Below are 24911 nucleotides of genomic sequence, written 5' to 3' on the forward strand. Positions count from 1 at the left end.
AAAAACAAATTAAGAAAGATTATTTTCGTTTACTTACTTTCGTTATAATCCAGTATTTTTGTGATTTCCAAATGCATTGTATTCTTCCCTTATACGTATATTAATTTGGCAAACTTATTAAAAATTTTGAGTTTAAACATGATAAAAAATGATTTGAATTACATTAGAATTATGTACGTCTGCTATGGAAATTTTTATCTAATATCATGAAAAAGTGAGAAAAAAAATTATAATTGTATTATAAGCTGCATCAGTAAACAAAGCAGCTTTGGAATAATGCAGCGTTTTTTTTTTAAAGATCTCTGTATTATTATCACATTCAGTTTTTTTTTTTACCATTGCAAAGCATACATCATTTTTTGTTTATTCAAAATATTTTATTATTGTTGATTGAATGAAAGCTATGAAAATACATATGTCACACTTTTACATATTTCATTGATTGAAATAGATCTGAAAAAATTATTTTAAAAAGAAATAAAATTGCGAACATCTATTAAAATAAATAAAAGTTATACTATGTTTTTTTTTAAAAATATAATTCTAAAACTATTTATTAATAATAATAAAAAAATCACGGACATTTTCACAATACTTATTTAATTTATGGTGTGAAAGAAATTAATGTATATATTTTTTTTTCTCTGACAATTAAATATCAAAATATGGGAACATGCATTTTATACTCTATTTTCTGTACTTATGGAAAACTTGTTTAAATATACTTTCGGAAATGTAATGAAATGTTTTAATTTATCAGTCCAGCAAATTGAACGTAATACATTGTTTCTTGGAATATCTACCTGAGTTTTATAATTGTCAATGAAAAGTCAATTGTGCATGCAGGAGCATAGCTATACTTTCCGCTCGAAGGGATGGTGAAACAGGTGGGACGCACACTGCTGCTAGTCCTGTGAGAGGTAACGGAAGGGGACTGCAACCATGAAGACTGATGTCGTTGATGACAACCATTTCGTTTTTAGCTACTGCACTCCATTCTTGACTACTCACACCTCCGAACACATACACACAACTCTCTGTAAACAAATAAAAGTGTGATAGATAACAAAACGAAGTCAATAAAAAAAAAATATCCGAACAATGTTTGTCATTTTGTAAGTACACTCTCCGTCGTCAACGAGAGCGGTTGTGCTTACTGTCCTCTCCTCAAAGAGCGTACTTGAGTGTCGCATCATCTTCTCAATTAGTGAACTTCAGACTGCGATCTATCTTCCGTTATTCTTTTTACACTTCGATAGTGATTCTAGTGTTTATGCACAGTGTTTTGTGCCTGCTACAAGATCAGTCATTACTCGACCATTACAAATCTTTTACCTCAGAGCTATTGTACGAGTCGATTGGAGTCTCATCCAGAGGACGAATTGAATTTTCTCGTATCTATTGCTGTTCAAGGATGCTAGGCTAAGACCTCTATAGGCAAATGGGGTAAGTGTTCCCTAAATATCTTTTAGTGTGTGTCATGCAATATAGGTACATTTGTAAATCTAATTTATAAATCCTATGGTCGTTTTTTAAACATTTAAGAATTTGGTTACATTGCCTGTCACCCTCGTCGACTTTATTCTCTCTCCAAAATTTATTTTCTTGTTCCCAGCCTCCTTCAACGGCCATAAATCATATTTAAATTAATCATGTTAGAGAATTCAAGGGTTCAAATTAAAATATCATCTACATACTTTTATTTCGTTGCTTATTTTTAAATAGTTCTATAAATCATTGTTTCTCTGCAAATTCAATAATCTTTAGAATATATTTCTGTAAGTTGAATTGACGCCTTAATAACTTCTTTCGTAAATATTTTATCAATATAACTCTTCCATCGAATTTATTAGCAAGGTTTTTGCAATCAAGTAATGTCAAACTCGATTCAATTACTTTATTAAGTGATTTTTAATAAATATTTGAACTAAAATGTTATAAGCAACCCTCATTAAATATTTTCCTCATCCCCGATCATAGGGAAGAATTTTCAAGATGGATACCAACACAACTCACAGTAGAAATAGTTATAACTAGCACTTCCAACTCCTTTGTAAATTTAAGACCAACCAATGTGTGGAACTAAGGTAAGGCCACTAATACCTTGCAAGGCATTGATGAACCGATAGTTGCAAAATATTCTTTGGTGAGAAAACTGGCATTTTTCCATCACTGGAATATATATATTTTAGACGCCTTTATACAGGCTAATTGATATTAAAATTTGACACAAAAATGCAAGTGTAGTCGCAAGGTAACGTACCAAATTTCATTGATTCATGTTATTGCGTTTATATTATACGAAAGTACAAACCGATAGACGGCCAACCGTTTCACGGATTTGGTTCAAAATTTGATAAATATCTATATTTTAGATGCTCAAGCTATGTATCATATGCTATCTACCAAGTTCTTTGCGTTTTGTAGATATCAAATTCATTGTGCTGGAACAGACAAACTTCCTTTGAAAGGATTTCGTTAAAATTTTATTAGAATTTTACAAATTTGGTCGTAGTTTCATATATCAAATTTAATCTCTCTACCTCAAAGCTTTTTTGGGTCCGTGTTCACAGACAAGTAATGATAATGCCCAGAAGTGTTTTTTCAAATTCAGAGATGTCTGAAACGTAAAAATTCGTCAAAATCTCGAGTTCGAATTTTTTGACGATTGCAATACTTCCTCTATACTTCGGGTACGAGGAAATAAAAATATCTAAAACAGAAATGAAAAATGAAGCATATCTTTCAGCTTTGATTTAAATTAAAGTAGATATTTTTTTCTTTTTGAAATAAATATGAAGATGAGTGGGAAAATCGATGCATATAACACATTTTACTCCGTTTATATTTCAAGCAAAACTTTAAACAAATGGTAACCGATTATAATTGTAGAATATTATAACCGATTATAATTTAGAATAGGATATTGAGGACATATCTAGAGATAATGAATTTCATATAGAATAAAAATTGGCGACAGCTTCCTTTGTTTTCCTAATTATTTTAAAAATATAGATGGTAAAGGAGCTTTGCAATCTGGTAACATGATATAGCTACAGTCCTCTTTGTGTCATTCAGAAAATTTATTACGATGTGAGTCAATGAGCTGTAGAACTGAAGTCTATTCACATGACGTCACAGTCACGTGATAAGCGTAACTGAGCCTACTATCTAAATACTCGTTTTTTAATGCTGTGCTATGAATATCTCATTTTTAATCTTGCAAAGAAGGCACGGGAAGATTGAAAAATTAGATTGGCTAGCGACTCATGTATTGACTGTATTGGCTAAAACGATTATAGCATTTCCTTACCAACAGCAACAACCGCTGCAGAGTGTCTTGGAATGTTCAGTAGTGTTCTTCTCATCCACTGAGCTTCCTCAGGGTAGTATTTGTCGACGGACGCCATGCTGATCAAGGCATTGTTGGCACGATCTTTCGAAGCGCCACCCAGAAGCCACATGGTGTTATTGACAACAACGCACGACGCATATGCCCTCGGACATCGTAGTGGTGGACGGGAGAGCCATCTAAAAGTAAACAAAATTCATGCTCTTACGAATATGTAATATTGCTTCTCTGTGCAACTAGTTTTACAAGTAGGAAGAAAGTTTTATAATAGATGTTGGATCTGGCGACAAAAATGAAATATCCCAAATATCCGAGAATCTTGACGATTTCTGCATAGGACTCGAGTTCCGAAATTTGTTCTAGAACATTTTATACTCTGTTATGGCGGCTCAAAAAGCAGAGACGAGTCAAAAGAAGTCAGTAACTGAGAGAAATCTCTCTTTGGAGCATTGAACTCCATTTAATACGGCACTCCACCCCAACACCGTGCACGAAGCACATCGTTGGCAGTATTGAACTCCAGTGAGGTTTTACTGAGATCTTTGTGCTATTAAGATTATTTAATAGCGATTTGCAGCTTGTGTGCTACTGCTCTTGTGTACGCTCTACATACTATTTTCATACAGAAAACACAAATATATGAATTATAATATGTTTTTTTAAATAAAAATATTGAAATGTTAAAAATTTTAAAATAAAAATAAGAAACAGCATAATATTTAATAATTTGGTTCATGGAAGCAATTTGATAAACAGAAGGCACAAAATTGTCGTACAACATTTAATTCAATATATTTTAAATATATTTAAATGTTTCTTTTTGACAAAATAAAGAAAAGGCAATTGCAAATAAAGATAACTTATTGCCTATTTAATTAATAAAGAATAAAATATTCCTTCTGAATTATAAACAGTTTAAAATAACTTCAATCAAAATTAGACTAATTTATTGGTCGTAATGTATAAAATGGTCGCAATGAATAAAATAAGTAATCATTACTTATATTTTAATATTTAAAATATTTGAAACCTCTCTTTAAAACTTCGTAAAACTGCAAAACTGATTTTAAAATTATTTTTAACATTCTTGAATTATCTTTAATGAACAAAACAGTCTGTGCATAGATATAATCTTAACATGAAAAATTAGCATTTGAGTACAAAATTTCTATTTTCCTCATTGCAGCAAACAATAATTTAAAATCGCGAAGTACAGCAATATTACAGTGAAAGTTTTCATGAAAATTATTTTTAAATATCTTGCAAGATTACTTGGAAATCTACGCCAGGCTATATCTAATATCATTATTTTCAATCATTTCTATTACCCTGCACTTTCACAAGATGTATCTCGGAGGTTAATCTTCAAGAATTCGCACTTTTAAACAGCATAATTTGGAAAAATATAACGAAAAAGAATTACGAGTCTTTTGCCACGTCATAGGAGAGGACGCTTGACAAAACTGGATACGAAAGTGCTTCTGAATCGTCGGATAGTCCAACGCCTCCTATGCACCAGATGCTGTCCTGATATACTGCGCATGCCATGCCCATACGAGGCTGTGCCATAGCTCTTTTTAAAGTCCATTTATCATTTTCAATGTCGTAAGCTTCGATAGATGCAACTAATCTGCGAAATGTGGTTTGAAATGATAAACATTACTTAGATAAATCAACTTATAACTATGAAAAATGATAGAGAAAATAAAAGTTCATTTCGAAGTATATATTTAATTATTTCGTGATTATGGTTGCTAAAATAATTTACAACAAATAATTAATCTGCATAAACTATCAGAATTATTAATTTTGTCTAGCTATGAAGGGAAAAATAAAAAGCAAAATCGCAGAGACCCGAAAAAAAAAAGAAAGAAAGAAAGGGGAAAAAACTAAATTATTAAAACCAGTTAAAAAAGCACACGCTTCACCAAAAATATATAAATAAATAAATAAAAAAAATGAAATAATCGATCAATATAGCTAAAAGTTAATGTAAAAATGAAAAAGACGATTTCTGTATATTTCATAATAGCTGATATATCCGACGTTGTTTACAGTGAAATATTCACATGTTTTTTTTTATTATTGAAAATTAACTGTTTGCAGTTGTTTTTTGCAAAAATTGAAGTATTTTTAAAGTAACAACAGTTGCAGTTAGCACATATCAAATAATCTATTTACAGTAACGCAATGCAAACTTTAAATATGAGAAAGCAAAAGCACGTTTGAATCGACGAGAAGAAGAAGTATGCGTCTTTTTCTTTTTCTTTTTTTTTATAAATAGATTCGATAAAAATAGATGTAAGCATTACATTTTAATTAAAAAAATTTGAACATAAAATATTATAAGGCACTAAATCAGCTTATGGTCTTCAATTTTATTTTTTAAATAAAGTGCAAATTAAGTTGCACCAAACGGTTTTTAAATATTTTAGCTCGTTGAAAATTTTTTATAACCAAACGATTTTTAAAATAAAAACGCTAAAAGCTGTCTTTTCCCATTAGTTGTAAATATTTAAAGAATGATCCAAAATTTATTGAAACGATGGTAACGGCGACTCGCAGGTAAATAAATAAAAAGTATAATAAATACTATTTAAAATATCTATTATATTTTCATTCAATATAAATGATAGCATAAATGAAAATATTCTTTATATATATGAAAACATAGTTTTCAATTGATAAAAAAGCAAATATTTAATTAATAGTCCAAAAACTGTCACTAAAATCTTTCCTATTGTTTTGAGCATTTGTGATCAAATTAAGAAGAAAATATGGTGAGTAATTTGAGAGCTTCCACTGCTTAGGAATTATTTTTTTTAATTTCAATTTATTTATGTAGATTTCTTAGTAAAGTGTAATTACAGAAATCATGAAAGATATTGTTGAATGATAAAAAATAAAACTTTTCAATAGAGTACTTTTTAAGTTAAATAATTTTAATAAATATTTTTATTACTTGAATCCATCTAAAAATATTTTTAGTGTTATTGAAATGTTGTATTTCTCTAGAGATATTTTAATAATATATCCTGAATATGGAATTGTTTCTGATTTTAGATTAAAAGGAAATATAAATATGTATCCGCTATTCTGAACATTGTTGTATTTATTTTAATAATAATTTATAAGACAGAAATTTTTTTTACAAAAATCACTTTTCTTTATCAGACAATCAATATGGAAAAAATGGCAACTAGTCACAGTTAAGCTGCAAGCTTAGTAATAAATGGAAAAAAGGTATAGAATTGATGTTGACCGAAAAGACAAATGAAAAATCGAACATCAAGTAATTGCATAGGAAGTGTTAAAAGAAATATTATATTTTGTGTGATGAAATGAGGTGAAAAAAGTCATTTAGCAAATGACTGAGTAAAAAATTCGAATGCACAATATAAGAAAAACGAACTGTGAGATACAACAAACACGGATATCAACATATTTTTTTTAGGTGGATTCAAGTATTAATTTTACAATGACACTCAAAGGACATAAAAATTTTATTTCTTTTGTAATAATCAAGTTAAGGCTTGAACGTTATACAGTTTAATGCTAACAGTTTATATAGTTTAACAACACACCTGCCATTGTGATCCCTACCGCCAATTGCAAACAGTTTTCCTTGAAAGGCAACTAGACCATGATGTGATCTGGTACACTGCATTTCAGACTTTTGTACCCATTCGCTGGAATGAATATTCAAGACGTAAGTGGTGTTTGTTGCGACCATCTCCCCACTGTTTCGTTTATCTGGATCGCATCCGCCTAGAACGTAATTTCAAGCATCAAAAACGATAATTTAAACTGTGTGTAGCTTTTGAAATTAATAATTTTATAAATAATTTCAAACTATTCCAATTTTTTTAATAAAATCCCATTTCTACCAAGGAATATTTAGTTCCCGAAGATATAAAAAAAATACCACCAGAAACTTACCTGTAACATAAATATTTTCTCGATAATATACAGCAGCGTGGTAATTTCTTGGCTCTGGTAAGACACCAAAGTATTCCCACCTATTTTTCAGGGGACTGTATCTCATGATAAGTTTACCTGCATAGGATAAAGCAATCTGTGAATATTTATGGGATATGCTCGGCAAATTTCAAAATATGGAACTTTTAATTTACCGTAAGATAAGTTGACTGGTTCTTTCGGTTGTAAGCCTCCCATCACAAGAACAACAGGCAAAGAATCGTCTTGCAAAGTCGTGACAGTTAGCATATCTCTGGCAAAGGATGGTAAATGTTCCACTTTACGGAGTCCTAAGATTTTTCTGAAAATGATACCAATAAGAAAGATAAGGAAAGGGATTCGCTTGTTCTATTTAATTTAATGGAACTGAGTTTATTAGCTTTAATAGCTACTTAAAGAAAATAACTTGCTTTGTTTTTTTATAGACATTACAGATATGTCCACACATTCCTAAGTTTGGATCGACATGTTCCGGTAGTGGTACGTATCGCCTGACTTTAGTTCTACCGCCAGAATTTGCAGCTGTAACAGTGTAACCCTTTGGAAGAGTTCCCAATCGGACATCCAATTCAGATGGCAAGTTTTTGGGATCTGGCATTGGTGGCCAATCCTAGAAAATTAAATATTCTTATAAAATAAGAGAGAAGGTATTTATTTATATTTTCTTCTGTATCAAATAAATTTATGATTCTTTAGAATTGAAACTTGCATACGAAAAGCCACCATTTTAAATTTATGTAAACAGCGATATGATTGAATTGTAAAAGAATTCCTCGTTTGAAATTTAATTTTAGATAAAGCATTATTTTTTACTGAAATAAATATATTTTTAGATGTGTTTTAACTCGGGTATAGAATTTTAGCAACAGAAAATAATTTAGAGGGACACATCTGGGGTCAGAACAAATCCCCAGAGAAGTAGATTTTAAATATGCATCGAATGGTATTTAATTGTTCAAAAGAATTATGTGATATTTTTTTTTCTAAATACAAATTTTTTAAAAGAATTTTTTCCTGAACTGATTATAGCTAAATTATAATTTATCTTTTTCAAACCATTAGAAGGGTATGTAATAGTAATTTTGCAATAATTCAAATCTTAAAATATATCTACTACTTCAAAAAATATTTGAAAAAACGAAAACGGTTTTTGTGATTTTTGTGACATTTTCTGTTTTGTAATTTAATGTTCAAGATTAACTAATTTTCAAAAGAAATGCATATTCTCTTTTTGATCCTCTTTGTTTTTCTAATATTAAATTTCTGTTCAGTTAATGATGCAAAATATTAACTTTTTTAATAGTATTTTATAGTTATTTGGTATACATTGATCCAATTAATATGAAGCAAAACTTTCTTTTTCAGCTAACTTTATAGAGACAGAAAAAAGTCTAATTGTTTAATTAAAAATATTTATTCTCAACAAATAGTAGAACACAATATAACATAACTTTAAAAAAAAAAGGAATTTTTCATACTGAAATTAATTTTCTCTCTTTTCTTATAATAATTGAACTTAACACTGACTTAATAACTACATTAATTAACCAACTAATGTTAAAGACAGAGCCTGACTAAGGCAGGGGCAAATGGGGCAGTTGCCCAGGCCCCCACATCAGAGGGGGCCCCAAATTGAATATAAAGTTTATTTTACGTTTTCAATGAACTTTTTTTTTTACTTTATAATTATTTTAGTTTCTAGTCAATTTTCTTGTTATATATCTATAATGAAGTGAAAAATTTAAATTCTTCCATAAAGTTTGTTTCTTTATTACTGAATTGGTGAAGCATAGGGGGGCCCACAAAGAAGTTTTTGCCCGGCACCCAATTAGGCTAAGTCGGGTTCTGGTTAAAGACTAACTAATATTGTCGAAATTGCATGATCAACTTGTTTAAACATTCCATCTCGATATTCGCAATTTACTTAAAGAGAGGTGAGGTCTTAGAAAATCTAATTATATCGAACAAATATCAGTTTCAATTTATTTTTTTTATTCTAGAATGATTCAAATAGATTTATGGCAGTTGCAGTCACTTGATTTTTTTAAAAAAATACTTCTGATATAATTAAATATTATGCAAGGTATAAGAATATATCTTAATTGTTGTATTTTTGCAACAGTGGGGTTGAAATAACATTACTCACATCAATTTGAACTCTTTGAAATAATTTCCATTTGTCGTGAGGAGATTCGGAGAGATGGTAGCATCGTAATTTTTGTAAATCGTCTGAATTGGAAGAGTGAATCTAAAACATTAAGCATATTGTAAGAAAAAAAAAGGCAAAAAAAAAAAAAAGAAGATAAGAATGCAAGAAAAGAAATAATAAATATGCAGATGAACAGCGGTATATAACGTTTCCAAGAAATTACTGATACATTTATAATCTAGTAAGTTTATTTTGGCACAAGTAGAATATTCGGGAATAAATTATTTTCCGATTAGAAGAATCATCTTATTAGTTTTTGCAATTTTTCTACTCCAAGCGTTTTTCACTTTAGTCTATTCAGCGTATTCTAATATAAATATAATAGATGTAACATGCTTTGTGATTAAATTATTCGCATTATCCATTTTTCTTCATCATCATTTTTTTTGCATTGTAAATTTTTTGCGTAATCAATTTCTCTCTGTAAATTTTTATGCTTTTCAAGAATTTCTCATTTTATCTAAGCACTATATTTATCCATATCTCAATATAACAAATATATTTCTAGTACTTTTTTTTATTAATAAAGGATACTTTTTAAATATAAAAAGCATTATATAAAAGTAATAAGACTGATAAGTATAATTTTGAAATGATAAATTAATCTCATAACCAATAATTTACTTTTCAAAACACTTTTTGATATAGGCCACATTTTTGAAATCTTTTCATGCAAAATAAAAATTGCTCTATAAATATACCAACGCTTCAATACACTGAAACTGTCTAAGAAGAACTATCATTTGATTGATAAGTTGGGTTTAGAGTTAAAATCACAGAATTGAAGAAATATCTTATTATGTAATTACAAAACAAACTGTAATTACTCAACTGGTTATTCGTAGTATATATTTAATAAAATATCTTCATAAATTAAAGGAACCTTAAAACTCGGAAAAATACTTTATAATGAATATCATTTCAAACGAAACTGACGTAGCTAAAATGTGAATAATGAAGTATATATAATCGAATTCAATGAAAGTAGCAGATATACTCACGGGAAATTTGTTAGTAGAGATTAAACTTCTTGCCCGATAGCCACGGTAAGCAGACTGTATTTTCGTGGCTGCTTCATTCAGTACTGAATCATTTAAATTATCGACATTCTGAAAATGAATTGAAATTTAGTAGGAGAAAAGAAGACTTGCTGAAAAAAATGCATAAGTTTTACGTCGAATAATTGTATAAAAATTTCAGAATTTAATTATTTTTATTAAAATTTGTAAAAAAATTAGATATAAAAATTTTATGAATTTATAATTCTTTTTTACAATTCAAATAAGTATTGATTTTTGTTAATTCATTATTATGAAAGTATTATAATATTGAAACTGTATAAGTGTCACCGCAAAAAAATGTAAATTTATTTTTGCTTTCGACATGTTCATTTTCATAAAAATTTCTGTATAATTAAAAAAAAAATTAGTACAAAATCTAAAAGAGGAGACTTTTCCTCCAAGCTTAAATGGAATGGAATAAAATTTTTTTCTCCGTATCTTATCTTCTGTTGGGTGTTGAATTACTTATATGAAGATAGTATAAAACCCGGCTATAACAGAAATGAAGATTACGGATGCTGTAAGGTCCATATAAGTATGATGGATAGATTAGCTGATTCACTGTATCAAGAGAAATCGTTGCTAGAAAGATGTTTGTTATCTATTATAAATTTAATTTCATTAGCTATCTGATCTTTTCTGGACATATTATTTATTGAAAACAATCTCTACTAAATTGATTTCAGATGTGAAGCAGGTCTTTTCTGAAGAAAAAAAATTTAAATAATTATTAAAGAAATGAAAAAAGTTCTCCAATATCAAATTCCCACTCGTCTGTCGAACTGAGCCGCAGTCTAAAACTCAAAGTGATCTTTTCATATTATTCGATAAATGATCAATGGAATTTATATAAAACTATTCTGCTCCATCTATTTGAGTCATATCCTTACCATCCTTCATCTACAACATGAATTTGTTTTGGTCTGGTATTCTCACCCCTTAAATGAATTATAGGCCAGTAGTTTTCTAGAATGATTCAGAAAATGATTATGTATCAGCAAAAACTGATGTCAATATGTCTACAAAAAAAGTAACTCTTAGATTTCCTATGAAAAATAAAGTCCCACATATGAATTTCCAAACTCTCTCATTCATGGATGATTGTGCAAAGATATCTGGTCCCCGTCTGGATCTTACATTTATGATCCTAAAATGATTCTCATCCGTGAAAACGATGTAGTTTCATTGTTAATCTGTACAATTTCTATACTAACAACATCAATCAAATTGCCATCGATCTGTCATCAGTATGCATCTTTTGCACGACAGGATAAAAAGACATCTTTACAAAGACACTTAGCCATAGTAAACCATGACAGTTGAATCTAGTTGCTTCATGTAATTGCTGAATAGTACGATCCAAGAACTGGTAGCTATTAGTCTATTCCTCCTACAAAGCTTCATTATAGCAATAGTTACGTGTTTTGTTTACATGTTTTTATTACATGTAAGCTGTCTTGCCACAGAAATTAGGGCTTCAACAGCGAGAAACCATTCATTAGGCAAAACATCTCCCTTAGGACCTAGTTTACAAAGTATCATGCACACTGCACACTATACTAATCTGATAAAGTACTTTCAAGTAATTCTTGATGTTTTGTTATTTAAGTTTGAATAGAATGCTACTTTTCCACATAATTAAACTTTTTTTTTTTGCTAATTGTTTCGAGCCATTATCTCAAATTGTATGGTTGTTTCTGCGTAATGTCCTTTGTTGCGTTTCCCTCAGTGCTATAGTGATCTACTACATTAACGAAAATGTCAAGTACATCAAAATTTCATTTTTATTTCATGCTTTTATATGCATATTTTATTCCACAAAACTAAAGTTTTCAATCCAAGTGTGAAAATAAGTATTGAATACTCTACAAAATATTAAAACCCATACCCATTTCGGATCACTTGTAGCAATGTAGTCAATTGGCAAGGCCGTCGCAGCTGCTCCTGTGACTGGAAGTGGTATAGGTGCACCTTCTGAATATCTGTCATTCTCCCTGTTGTAGTAGTCATTCTCCATCAGCACTTCCTTGGATCCAGAGACGTTGCTCATCCCACCCAGTAGATACACTCGCCTTCCTGACAAAAACCATGCAGTTAAAGCAAATGAAAAAAAAAAAAATGCATCAACTTATCCAACAATTTCTCGAAAGACGATCCAGATTTTTAGCTGTAAAATACAAGTAACTGATATAGGTAAATCATCTTCATTGATTAGTAAGCATTTATTTGTATTTTTTATGGGATAGGACGAAAATAAAAATCTTCACCTGTATTTTAATATTCTATTTAGCTAATAAGCACCAGTGTACCCCATATGCCATTATGATTTCGGTATAAAACATATTATGTTTGAATATTTGTCATTTAATTCTCACCATTTTTATTCATTGCCTCTAAACTAAAAGACTTGGTAGGTGACACATATCACTAAAATATCTTTGTCTACTCATTTTTTCCTGTGTATTTGCACCTTTTAACTTTGTTTTCTATTTGTGCTTCATTTTGTTCTTATTAAACTATTATGCGTTTTTAAATGAATTTTAAATTTACCAATTATTTCGATGTTTTAAGAACTACATTCTTATACCATTTTGTTTGAATTAAACAAAGAATAGCTCTTATTCTAGGAAAAACAACCAAATTAAAACAAACTAATCTAGTTAGTGTGGAAGTGATTAATTAAACAATAATTTATAATAAATTGATATTTTTGGAAAACTGTTGTCCTAATCACAGAGCTTGTAAAGCATGTTAATATTTAAAAAGTGTTTTTTAAGAAAAAATATTATTTCCCATTATTTAATTACAATTACCATTATTACAGATATAAACTGTATTCAGAGAAGTTATCCTTTTTAATTGAAATTATCATCTGACGTGATTTTTCTCTGGAAATAAATTTGTTATTTTACTCATAAGTAAGTTTTCATATTTCATTTATAATATAAAATTCAAGCTACAAATAAATTAAAATTTATTAAGCTGTTTATCATATTGAAATTATTCCAATACAGAGAATAAATACGTTTTTGAGGTGACCAAAATTTTGAAGTCAGAACAGAAAAGTGAATAACAGAAGTGAAGTGAATAACAGAAAAAAAAAGGCAATATTTGAAGACAATATTTTAGAAATATCACATAATTTTTAATGTTTTTCTTACCAAATTTCGCTAGAGCTGCGGCATGTTTCGCTGTTCCAATCGCAGAATGATGCTCCCATTTACCTATTTCAGGATTAAAAACAAACACAGTATTGGTGCTTGTCAGATAGCCATCATCGCTTAATGCTTCTTTAACTCCACACCACAACCAGATTTCTCGTTTCAGACTTGCAGCACAGGCATAAGCTCGGGGTTCAGGAAGAGATACCTTATGATACCAACTAAAAATTAAAATCATTTAAGTTTGAACATGAGTATATAAAAACCTCAATTAGTATTCTGTTAAGTGCTGTTTGTGAAATAGCATGATGCATGCGAAAACGTTATAAAATCTAAATACATAAGCTAATTTCATTTAGTATACTTACTAAGTTGTTAATAAAGTGCTTCGAAATATATGTATAGTTTACAAACATTTTATAAGCATTTTAAATGTTTCCATACTATTTCCTGTTAACGTACTGATTCCGAACTTTTATTTTTGATATTTTGTTACCATATTATTAAGAATGTATTGTTTATATACTTAACTAGAAATATGAAAATAATACTATACTATGGATGAAATGGATTTAACCTTTAGCTTACGGCTGATACAACAGTTGTACCAGATTTTTTTTTACCTTTGCTTACGGCTCGGTACAACAGTTGTACGAGTACTCGGTACGAGTTTGAATTTCGCCCCCCACTTGAACTTTCCAGCTGAATCCTAATTGCCTCGTAAAATCGCTTCCCTTTTGTGTCGCACCATTTAGGGTCAGGAGATTTAGGCCAGGAGTTGTTATTATCATTTGTTGGCTCTAATGAGTCTTGTGAACCCTGCTTTGGTGGCATTTTTTTTAAAGTGGAATGAGTTTGCATAATTTCATTTGTGGGAAATATTCGTTGAAAACTTTCGTCATTCTCCCTGTTTCTTATTTTTTTAACTTTATAAATTCCTTAATATTTTAAATTAATATAATTTTGTAACTTTATAATAATTCTAAGAAAACCATATCTAATCTTACTTTTTTAAAAATTGTCTTAAATCTGGTGATTACCTACGTATTAGTAAATTTTTATGCAGAAAAATAATTTTTCGTTATAATTCAGGTATTTATTGTCTGCAAAATTGAACATAGTTTTCAAAAATACTACACTGCAATGAGTAATTGAAATTCTCGGCAAAAAAAAAAAAAAAAAAAAAAAAAAATCACTATAAATTGTAAGAATCGACAATAGAATAGGAAAACGTTACTAGTAATTATACTAAAAACCGTTCAAACTATGTTAGGAATAAAAATTATATCCGATTTCTATGGGAGCAATATAATATAAAATCATTTAAAGATGTTTTTAATTTACAAAACAGCAGATAATTGTTATCTGTGTGATGTACGAAGAGATGTGAATACTTTTAAAAAGAAGATATAAATAATTAGGATCTTTAATACATTATATATAAATCGTAACATTTTATTAAAATTGATAGTTTAAAATTATAAAAATAAAATAAAATTCACAATGCTGTGTCCAAGCGTTGCCAGCTAAATTCACAACTTCAGTAATGCTTGAGAAATTGATTTAATTTTAAATATAATTGAAAAATTGTAAAATAATTGTTTAATGTACTAAACTATTCAGCAGATATCGTATTTGCAATTTCTCCTACAGAATTGCTGGAATAATTTTCAGGGAAAAAAATAAAATAAAACTGAGATTAAAAGCCTTTTCTAGGGTTCGGACGAGCCGAAACCACAAAAAAGGCAACCCACTTACTACGGAGGGGACAGATGACCCATTAACTCTACGGGTGGTTGAAATCGAAGAGGTTATTTTCAACAAACGCCTTTAAAAGAAGGAGAAAGCATTAGTTTCTCTCACTGAATGCCCGCATTCAAAGTAACTTTTTCGAGTTTGGGTTGCCGAAGCTTAAAGGTTAATGGAGTTTTTATGAAAAATTACAAAGTACGTGTATTTAAATCTATAAAAGACTTTTTCTCTTTTGGTGGAAAACTGATCTTAATCATGTCAATAGATCTCCTGAGTTAAACTAAAACAGTTTTGTAGCATCACTTACTTTTGTTGCTCTACATCAAAGGTATATACACGGTTGGATACAGAATATCTCGTTGAATGTCCGTCGTGAACGATTCCACCAATCACCCAGACGCAGCCATCCATAACTGCACAAGCCATTCCCATAATAGCTTCTGGCATTGGTTTCACCAAGCTCCACTGATCTCTTTTGGGATAGTAAATTTCCACTGCTGACAGAATTCTGTAAGAAAATTAAAAGGAAACGAAATGAATTCAGAGATCTTAAGGCAAATTTCTTTCTTCTAGGTAAAAATGATTAAGATATAAAGATATTTTTTCCATCCGCTATTGACAGATATAAGAGTTGGCATAAAATATAAGTTTTGTGTCAAATTAATAATCGCCAAACCGTACATAAAACCGCCAACAACATTCTTACGATTTGAAGCAAACGAACAAGTGTGCGTTTCCCTTCTTTAGGTTGTTAATTTTGCAAAAGTTACCAACAGTTAAAATACTTGCAAGAAAGTAGTCGATATACTTTGAAAGCAGCTGAAATACTTGTCAAACATACTTTATGCGCACTTTCAACTGCTATCATATCAATATCGATAGAAAATATAGATAGAATGCAATGATGCAAAATAATTGTCGCTTGTTTTTCAGAACACTATGCTAAAAATAAACTGTAACCTTTATATTTACGATCATTGGCAGTAATACATTTTCAATTATTCTTTTCATACTTGAAAAATATGGAAGATAAATTGTTCCAATAGTAACGTTTTTCACATTTTTTTTTGTTTCCCTTCATGCTCTTCAGTTTTAAAAAAGTTCATAAAAAAATAGGATGAAAAAAAAGAACGAGTGCAGTTTTAAAACATACTTCCCTGAGCTGTCTCTGCCGCCCAAAACCATGATGTTCTCTTCAATAACGCATGTTCCGTGGCATGCTCTAGCTTGGTGCATATCCGCTCTCCGTCTCCATCGCTTAGACCGGACTGTAAGTTGGAACGTAGTTTGAGTTGATACCATTTGCCCGTGGTGAACATGCAGAGGACTGTAACCACCTAACATGAAATGCATCATTCATACATGATGTATTTAGTTTACTTAAGGCTTCATAGGCTAAGTAAAGGCTGTCGTTTCTTATTGTATTTAATTTACTTCAGACTTCATAGGCAGTAACAAAAGTTAACACGTGAAAAATGCCTGCTAAATGACTAAGAAAAGTAATTAGCTCGAAGAAAAATAATCTAGGAAAAATAAAAGGAGAGATGATTCATTAAGAAATGGCAATATTAAATCTATGTTTAATTTCGCTAAACTATTTCATACTTTAAAACTTAAAATATATAAGAGCATTCGAAACATTTTTAGGCAGTTATATGTCCGTTGTCGTTTTGGCATAAAATGTATGATTCTGATTCAAATTTCTGTAATCTATATACTTATAATAAAGTTCAATGTGTGTGTGTGTGTGTGTGTGTGTGTGTGTGTTGGCGCTCTACAGGCCAGGTCATTTGACATACAGCTACCAAATTTGGTACATGTATACCTTAGAGGTCGGGAATGTGCACCTGGGGTCCCTTTTTTTGAAATTTTAATTAGAATTTTAATTATTAATTAAAAACTAACTTTCCCGCCAAAAAAATCTTCCATTTTCCCCACCGCCAACTTTTCCGCCAAAATAATCTTCCATTTTCCCCAACGCCAAATGATTTAGGCTTTAGTTTTTTTTTCTCCCAACACTAATGAGGCTAGGGTTAAGATTTTTTGGCGGATTATTTCAAACGATTCTATTTATTTTCTTAATGTTTTATGCATTTAAAATTAAACATTGTTAATGAATCCATGTTTCAGATTCATTCTGAAGTACTTTTGAATTAAAATAACACAGAATAAAGGAAATTAAAAATGTATAATCTGCATAGCGTTACCCCAACTGGCGTAGAAAAATTCACGCATTTGCGTTACCGTAAAAGGCGAAGAAAATTCACGCATGCGCACTGTGTTCTGATTGTTGGCATGGCAACCATTAACAACGGACGATTTAAATTATTTTTAGGCTAATTGCATGCTTTTGTAATTAAATTGTATTTATGTTAGTTATATATTTTTTGATATATGCTTATAGTTTTAAGTACATCGTTTTTTAAGTAGTTTTTTTAAACCTGTTTTCGACCGATTATTTTAAACGATTCATTTTATTTTCTTAGTGTTTGATGCATTTAAAATGAAACATTGTTAATGAATCGATCCGTTCATGATGAATCTGAGAAAATTTTGTTGACAAATTCTTGAGATATTATATAAATTAAGAAAGATATTCTTTAGTGCCCATAAAGTTTAAACGCTCAGTGACTCTATTATCAGTAATCATATTAAAAAAATGCTTTGTTTCAGTAAAAAATATTATATTAATTGCAGATTAATCCTTTACACTTTAATTTAAAGCATAAATTCTACGAGGGGTAACAGAAAATGAGAGAGATACATATCACGTTATGACTGAAGGCCTTTATAATATTATGAGTGAATTATATGACTATCAAAATTTGAAGTTTTAAAATATTTTGCTGAAGAATCTATTAAAGTTGGAATTGCATAAAATATTTAATTATTAAAATTTTAACGAACATTAAGATTGGCGAACCGGCTGGTCGCCAAAGGCGGCTAGTAAAAATATAAAAATATTAACAACATTCCTAATTAATAATATTTAATCTTAAAATTTAAGACATAGATGCGATTTCTCTACTTTGAAGTATTTTTTAATTCTTTTATTATATTACTCTACAGATTGAATTTCAGAAGATTAAATTTACGAGAATTCCATTTAAATTTAATTCATATTAAAGAAAATTTATAGTAATAATGTGTAGAACTTTTTTGAAAAAAAATTTACAAGCTAAACAGTGCAGAAATATTAAAAATTGAAAAATACCCAAAGAACTTTTTAAAAAGATTATATGTTTAAGCGATACTTCATAAAAATTGCAAACGGTGTGATTTCGCTAATCATCAGAACGGAAATCAAGTGAAAAAGAAGTTACCAGTAATATAAATTTTTCCATTTAAAAAAGCAGCTCCGTGATAATTTCGAGTTTCTGGCATCGTTCCTGCGAATAACCACCGATCTTTTTGAACGTTGTAAACAAACATAGATGATCCTGTAAAAAATTTTTGTTTATTAGCATACTACATTCTAAACATTCATAATTATAATCATATGCATATATTCTAAAATTTCACGAATTTACGCATCTGAATTTCAACTGGATAAGGCAAAAAAAATTACAATTTTTTATTAAATCAAAACAAAAGTTACAATACCTTGTACAGTTGACAGAGAAGGGAAAATTTCTCTGTAGAACAGAAATATTCTAGCTAATAAAATATTTTAGAGACGGTAAACCAATATTTTTTTTATGATGTCATACCTTATAAATTGATTTCTAATTTTTTTTCGAATATTTTTCACTGTATCATCCCCCTCCTCCTTATGATCAAAACAAATGCTAAATTTATTTGACTATTATTTCAAGCAATAACTTCAAATTAACCCCTTCAATTTCTTTATTTTTTTATTGTGTATATTGTTTATCTTGTAGATTATTTTTATTACTTTCTCACCAATTTTTTAAACAGATAATTTTAATCGATTACATTTTACTTGGATTCAAGCTGAAAACAATGCAAATAGTAAATTTATATCTATGGCTTACATATCTCCAGAACATATGGTATAAATTTCTGCCTTCATAATAATATATTTTTAGAAGCAAAGGCAAGTCAATTAATCAAATATTTACTTCGGAATAATATTTATGTTACAATTAGGCCAAATTTTCTGAATATTTGATTTGATTTGTGAAATTTTTTGGCTCAAGAGCCACATTTTGGCTAAGCTGCGCCAAATTTTCTGAATATGAAAATCAAGGCAACGTTCTAATATTTAGTATTATATAATTCCCATTTTTTGAATACGCTGATATAAGTTAAAAATCTAATTATGAGAAATATTTAACTATTATTTATTTATTATTAATTAATTTAGAAATATTTAACAAATTTTGATGTGAAATAAAATAAATGCAATAATGCTGGAAGAAATACAACCCCCTTTCTAAAATAAAAATCCTTATTATTTACACAATACAACATTTTTACCGTATAATATCCTTAAGATGTTTGAGAGAAATTAGATCCCAAACTTACCTAGAAAATGATCTCCAGCTTTGTGGGGATTTATTCCACCAAGAATAATTATAGTTGGAGAGTGTTCTGATTGTAGTTGACTAGCAGTTGGCATTTCATCCGAAAAAGTCAGTTTGGATTTAAGATCTCTTAATATGTGATTTCTGAAAAGAGATGAATGAAATTGAGATTAAAGATACATGGAATAAATATGCTACTAAAATAAACTAACTCTGTTATTTTTTTTCATTTATCCTTTTTGTATCTATGAATGAATGCGATACGAGAACAAACATTAAGAGAAATTACATTCTATTCTTATGAGCATTAAATAAATATCCTATTATTTTATTTCAAAATTTATCATCTTTATTTGAAGTTTTCATTGTTTAAAACTAACTTGAGGGCTTAGAATAAGATGTCCACTATAATCGCGATTCAATCGCTAATATCAAAATTGTTAGATAAAACAGTATATTTTCAATTAAGAAAATGGTCTAAGTATCGTATAAATAATTCCAATAACTGTAATTTTGAAAATTTTATGATGTATAAACTTCTACACAGACTCCCTGATCTCATTTCTCAGTCCCACTTTTCTTCGCTTAAAACTGATCGAGTTATGAAACTTTTTAATTCCAATATTTAATACGGATCAAAGTCCAATAAGAGCAAGCGCCGTCTGTTGTAAATCAATTTTTCTCGATATGGTCTAAAATAGAGATATTTACACCTTCATAGCTGATGATGCGATGTGATGCATATAATGTGATGTAATTATGTCGGTAATTTGATATTGATGAATCAGATGCATTTCAGTACTTCTGATTCATTTATTGTTCTGGTATGAGGAAAGATATTTAGCATTAAATATGTGATACTTCACATTTTTGAAATTCAGTTTGTTTCATTATATATCATATTGTTATAGATAATATTGCCATTTTCGATGATTCACTGCTAAAGATACTGCGATCATTTTGAGATGATTTCAGATAGTAATTTTATTACTTATTATCACTTTGCTGATCATTTTATTTGGCGACAGGCTGGTCTCGCTGGGAATATTGGTTATGCTTAGTTTTAATTAAATTTCTTAACCATAAATTTTAATATGTTTATGATTACCTTGAAAAAGTATTTCCAAGACATGAGATAGACATTCTAGTCCTGTTATTTTTAGTATTCTTAAACGTTCTATTTATTGTGCACACGAACTTTCTTAATATAGTCATTTAATAATGCCAATAAATTGCTCCAAGTAATCTATCTTTTGATTTTACGCTGTCTTTTGCTATGTTGTACCTTTTAATCTCATATTCTACAACAACTTGCCAAAATAATGAAAAAATATTCCTTCAGCTTTCAAAAATCAATATTTATTCATGCGATTACATACTGATTGTTGAAATTCTTCAGCTTTCATCACATATTTAATCATGCGATTAAATATTTGAAGCTTGGCCCTAGTTGGCGCTGCTATAAAAAATAAGAGACGTCCCCCGCAGGCTTAAATCGCTGTCTTCGTAACAACGGGCTTGTCAGTGGCAAGTGCCATAAGAAACAAACAAACAAACAACAAACAAATATTTGAAGAAGCAATTAGAATAGGTTGAATATCCCCAGAACAAAGAAATATATTGTTAAAAATTATGCAGGAAAACCTTTTTTAAAAATAATATCAAAATTCCTAAAAAATCCTTATGCGACATATAAATAGCATTATTAAAATATAATTTCTTAAATTTTAAAACGGTGTAAAATAATTTTTGTGGAATAATATTTTTAGAAATCTCAGAAAAACAGCAAAACCTCGCTCAATTTTTAATTAATTAAAATTCCAAAAATATCATTCAGAACTGTATACTTCCAAACTATATTTGTATCAAATTTGATAGGTCTATATCAAACTTTCTGGCCTGTAGAGCGTCAACACACATACGTTTTCATATATTATTAGTAGAGATGAGCATTTCTTCTACGACCATAGCTTTTTCCTAATATAATTTCATAATCTAAAAATAACTAACTAATCTAATAAAATAATCTAAATAAACTATATAAATGATGTTGTATATTGGAGAATAAAAGGAAAATTTCAGTAGATATAATAATGAAAAAAAATATTCTGCATATTGTCGCCAAAATTAAAAATCGATAAATATTATTTTTCCATAAAACTATAAGGGAGACAAAAAAAAAGAAAAGAAAAAAGGATAGAATAAAATATCTCACCTCTGCGAGCTATCAATGGGCGTTAGTGGCGTGGTTAGACCCAAATTTGGGTCAGCGTTTGCAGCCAAAGCTGAAACACTACTATTATCTACGATAGATGTCATACTGGGAAGACTGTATTCATCTTGCCTATAATGAGCAGAATGGGCTTGACTTTGTAATCCTCGATACCGTTCCTGCAGGAAAGATGCGAAATAACATTTAATTGCAATCAGTTTCAGGTTGTTCAATACACTGATATTACAGCAAACAAAAAATTATATATAATGAAATTAATATTCAATAAATCTTTATTTTTATATTTCATATTTATATAGATATCTTTAATCCTTGTAATCCAACTTAAAATTCATTTGAATTGTAAATATTTTCACATCGTCAATGAAATATATTTGACGCTTTTTTTTCAGAAAATAGCGTCCTTTGTATAAAAGTATGTCAAGAGAAAGGAAAATAATTCTTATAAATTGAGGATAGCAGCCAAAAAAACATAATACCCTTTGACGCCAAAATTCCTTTCTTGTCATATAACCTCTAAAAGCAGCTTGAATCTTCGTTGCAGCTAAATTTAGTAAAGCTCTGTCTCGATGGCGGTCCCTTTGATTTGACTGCCTTGACTACAAACGAAAAAAAAATCAGAGGAAATCACCGCATTTAACAAAATAAATATTAATATAGACACAAGCAATGGTTACATAAAACTGACAGTTATAAATCGAAATTTAAATATTTTTATTTGTATATTCCTTAGTTAAAATGTGTGAATTTTTCAGATATTGTTTTATAAAATAGAATCGTAGATAGAATTTAACGGAACTGAAACAATATGAAATTACATTGCGATGAATACAGTATTAAATTGTTAGAATTCAAGATACATTAAAATCAAGGAAATAGATTTTTAAGCTAGCGTGACTTCCTCGTATTTATATGATCTCTTTTCAGAAATCATGAAGCCCATCTTCAAACCGCCAATGCACCAAGAAACTAAATTCATGATTAAAGGAAACGGAAAAAATTTAAGGAAGAAATTGATTAGCATTTCTCTTAAGGAAAGAGTGGATTTGAGACCAGTTGGATTGGTTTCTCCAAAACTTTCTCGCATATTCTCTAACAAAGGTGTTGTCCCAGACAATACCTTGTATGGCATTGGCATACAATAGTTACCAAATATTAACATTTGACGTGAATATGCTATTTTTTTACAGAATCTATCGCTTCATTCTTGGAGATTATTTTGATGATTAATCACTGGCATGCATGTTAATAGAAACCGAAAATCGAATTTGTACTTTAGACGCGTTTTTCCCTACCGATTGAAGCAGAAATTTGACACAGAACTGTAACTGTAGTCACAAAATTCCAGATCAAATTCGATATATTTAAGTCATTGCGTCTTTGATTTATCACATTTATATGTTCTGAAATTACAGGCTGGTAGACGGTTATTCTCTAGCTGCGTTTGGCACAAAATTCGATAGATGAATAGACTATAGATGTTGATTCTGTGCATCGAATTTTATTTACTAGCGCTTTTCATTTAGTAGTTAGTTATCGTGTTAAATTATATTCGAGCAGCCGGGCGGACATACTTCGTCTGAGCGGATTTTGTTCAAAATTTGATAGAAATCTACAAGTTTGGTATAAAAATAGAATACCAAATTTCTTCCGTCTAGATGAAGACGTTTCCTGAATTATCTTTGCCACAGACAGACAGACAAATATTTTCCAAAAATGTGTTTTTTGAACTCAGGGTGGTCTAAAAAATGGATATTCGTCAAAATATCGAGTTCGAATGTTTCAACGATTATTATACTTTCTCTATCTATATATTCCAGAAAGTAAAAATGAATGTATGCTCCTTACCTCATGGTACCTTTTTTGAGTAACTGATCTTTCAGGAGAGTACCGTTTCGAAGGCGATTTCAATCTTGAGCGCGTGTCTCCGTACGGGGATCTCAAGTAACTTTGGCTTTTATATACATAGGAATAAGTTTCAAAATCGTTGCAGTCTTCTTCGGTTTCTCTGCTGTGTGAAGATAGTTCTCTACCGTGTTTCTCTTCCCCTCGCCAAGCTTTCGGTCTGTCTCTGACATCATATTTATGGTACCGATTTCTCTGCATGCTGTTTAAAGCATATTCAGATGTCTGAAAAAAAAAGATGTCATTCTTGAAATTAAAAAGAAGAAAAGATATTATTTCTTATAGTTTGCAGCAAGCGACTCCGGGAAATCAAAGCCAAATTGAAACATCATTTGCTTCACGCATTTCAATTTGAACTTCCCAAGGTCATTTTGTATAGTTTCTTGTTAACTCGGCCATATCTATTATGTAATGCAAATCTTGGTACAAAATATCAATTTTTTTTAAGAAAATTTTTTCCATTTATCAAAGAGATATCCATCAAATTCTGTGCTATGAATAGGCCCATAATATGTATAATTGGTTTATTTTGGATGTTGTCTAGCAAACGTAAAGGCCCACAACTTTTTACGCCGTGAGTGAAAATATCCTTCATTTCCATTTGCTACAAAATATGAGGGCAGTCCATTGTTTTGTCTGATGTGATTTCAGCATAGATAATTCATACTATATTGACTCCCTGTCGAATGAACATATCCTGTTTAAAGTAATAACTTATAAGTTATGGTTAGTTAGAGGGTAAGAGATTTTGTAGTCTTCTGAAAGGTAAATAA

At 29.6% G+C, this 24911-nt stretch overlaps 1 protein-coding gene across 1 annotated transcript; it reads right to left on the bottom strand.

Moving 5' to 3' along the window:
- Positions 1 to 648: 648 nt before the first annotated feature.
- Positions 649 to 24339, bottom strand: LOC129972752 (alpha-scruin-like). The gene is made up of 18 exons (XM_056087005.1): positions 24082 to 24339; positions 22713 to 22832; positions 22216 to 22391; positions 20002 to 20144; positions 18837 to 18953; positions 16667 to 16850; positions 15821 to 16021; positions 13762 to 13982; positions 12489 to 12676; positions 10541 to 10648; positions 9477 to 9578; positions 7741 to 7940; positions 7486 to 7631; positions 7292 to 7408; positions 6937 to 7120; positions 4776 to 4982; positions 3314 to 3531; positions 649 to 1037 (listed from the first exon to the last, which is right to left on the bottom strand). The coding sequence occupies exons 1-18, from the start codon at positions 24337 to 24339 to the stop codon at positions 820 to 822; spliced, it is 3108 nt and encodes a 1035-aa protein (XP_055942980.1). The 3' UTR covers positions 649 to 819.
- Positions 24340 to 24911: the final 572 nt, after the last annotated feature.

The sequence above is a fragment of the Argiope bruennichi genome, chromosome 1 (genome assembly GCF_947563725.1).
Source record: "Argiope bruennichi chromosome 1, qqArgBrue1.1, whole genome shotgun sequence".
In the NCBI taxonomy this organism is placed as follows: domain Eukaryota; kingdom Metazoa; phylum Arthropoda; class Arachnida; order Araneae; family Araneidae; genus Argiope; species Argiope bruennichi.